This window comes from Lathyrus oleraceus, chromosome 5 (assembly GCF_024323335.1).
Source record: "Lathyrus oleraceus cultivar Zhongwan6 chromosome 5, CAAS_Psat_ZW6_1.0, whole genome shotgun sequence".
NCBI lineage: Eukaryota > Viridiplantae > Streptophyta > Magnoliopsida > Fabales > Fabaceae > Lathyrus > Lathyrus oleraceus.
Genome location: NC_066583.1, coordinates 256,312,892 through 256,314,712, shown reverse-complemented (window position 1 = coordinate 256,314,712; position 1,821 = coordinate 256,312,892). Strand labels below are relative to the sequence as shown.

Genomic DNA, 1,821 nt, shown 5'->3' with positions numbered 1-1,821 from the left:
ATTGTGTCTTACATTGTAGAGAAAACCTAAAAAAGGACATGTGCCAACTGCAACTGATATGCCAACTGCAAATGATATGCCAACTGCATCTGATATGCCTGCCCCAACTGCAACTGATATGACTGTTCCAACAAATGTGCCTGTTCCAACTGATCCACAGCCTCCAACTGATATGCCTGTTCCAACTATTATGAGTCAAACAGGATCTAGTGTGGCTGCCTCAATCACAAAACAATCCAGAAAAAGGGTTGAAAAAAAACCTATCATCAAAAGAAGGCAAAGTGAGAGGATCAAGTTGAGTTGGTTTAAAAGACCCATAACAGGTGAAGGAATATCTAGTGACAAACCAATTACCCTACCAGAAAATGAAGACATACCCACTTCAAAATGAGGGACTGATTATTATGTTTCTGCTATGTATTTTGTAATCCTTTTGGAAAACTCTTTTGTAATGCCAACTGATCTTTGAAGACATGTATTTTGTAATCCTTTTGTAACAAACATATGCACTTACTGTGATGATCAATTCTAATGTATCAGTTTAACATTATTGGTGTGTATTGTCTATAAAACACAATGGCTAGTCTGTCACATTTTTTTCTTGTTTTTCATAAACCATGAATTCTGCAGAGAGCCATGGCTAGTCTGTGCACTAATCTTACAACAAAACCATGAATTCTGCAGGACCTAAAGAAAAAGCCAAAGTATTTAATTACATTCACCTTGAATTCTGCACTGAAAAAGTTTAAGAGATAGACTACATTAATATATTTCAATTTATTTATATGTTTACTATGTCATAACAGTTTAAGATTGATGAACAGATTACATTTCATTGATGAACACATTACAAGTTCAACATTACATTGCTGAAAAACACTAATGACATAACAATTACATGACAGACTCATTAGACTAACTTAACCATAGCTGCTATCAACATCCATGACAGACCAATTACAAACATTAACCATAAATTTTTCCTCTTTTCCATTGCAATCTTTTTCTTCAGTTTTTCTAACTTGTTAAGCTTTCCGACTCTGCAATCTATCTCCTCAACAATCTCTTTAGCAAATTCAATCAAATAAGCCTTGTTGACTTCACATTGGCGGCATCCGGACGGATTGGTTTCTTTCACTGCAAACTCACTGACCAAATCATCCCACAAAAATAAACCGCACCCATTCTGCAATTTGAGACAAACACCACCAACAATTAATTTCGAAATCAAACTCAAAATAATAAAATGCTTCAAAATTGCTCACCATATAATTCCTGCATTTCCAAAATTTGCGACCGGGGTTTTCAATTGACTTGGAGACAAACAACTTCATGGTTTCATTGCATCCACATCTTGGTAAGCCGTTTCCAACTTCACTCGTGGAAGATGCCTTGCTGCCACCCATAACCCAGATGAAGGGGACACGGACGAAGATGAAGAGAGGGATGGATTTGGGGTAGGGATGGATTTCACGAAGAGAGAGAGGGATGGATTTGGGATAGGGATGGATTTCACGAAGAGAGAGAGGGATGGATTTGGAACCCTAATTTCTAGTTTATGCCATGCTGGAGACCTAATGAAGATTCACATGTGAAAATAAAAAAATTAAAAAGCCACGTCTGAAATAAAAAACCAAGATTCCATGCCACCTGGATATTAGGGGGTTCTATGAAGGAATCTACATAACATAAGGGGAGTATTGAAAAAATAACTTTACCAGGGGGGTAACCCTAAACTCGCTAACATTACAGGGGGGTAAAGTGTATTTAACCCTATCTAAAATGATTAGAAAACTATTGAAATTCCTAAGGAAGTTATCT

At 36.7% G+C, this 1,821-nt stretch overlaps 1 protein-coding gene across 1 annotated transcript; it reads right to left on the bottom strand.

Annotated features, from left to right (window-relative positions):
- Positions 1–806: 806 nt before the first annotated feature.
- LOC127088082 (uncharacterized) lies at positions 807–1,480 on the bottom strand. Its single transcript, XM_051028995.1, has 2 exons — positions 1,266–1,480; positions 807–1,186 (listed from the first exon to the last, which is right to left on the bottom strand). The coding sequence occupies exons 1-2, from the start codon at positions 1,404–1,406 to the stop codon at positions 911–913; spliced, it is 417 nt and encodes a 138-aa protein (XP_050884952.1). The 5' UTR covers positions 1,407–1,480; the 3' UTR covers positions 807–910.
- Between the last annotated feature and the right edge of the window lie 341 nt (positions 1,481–1,821).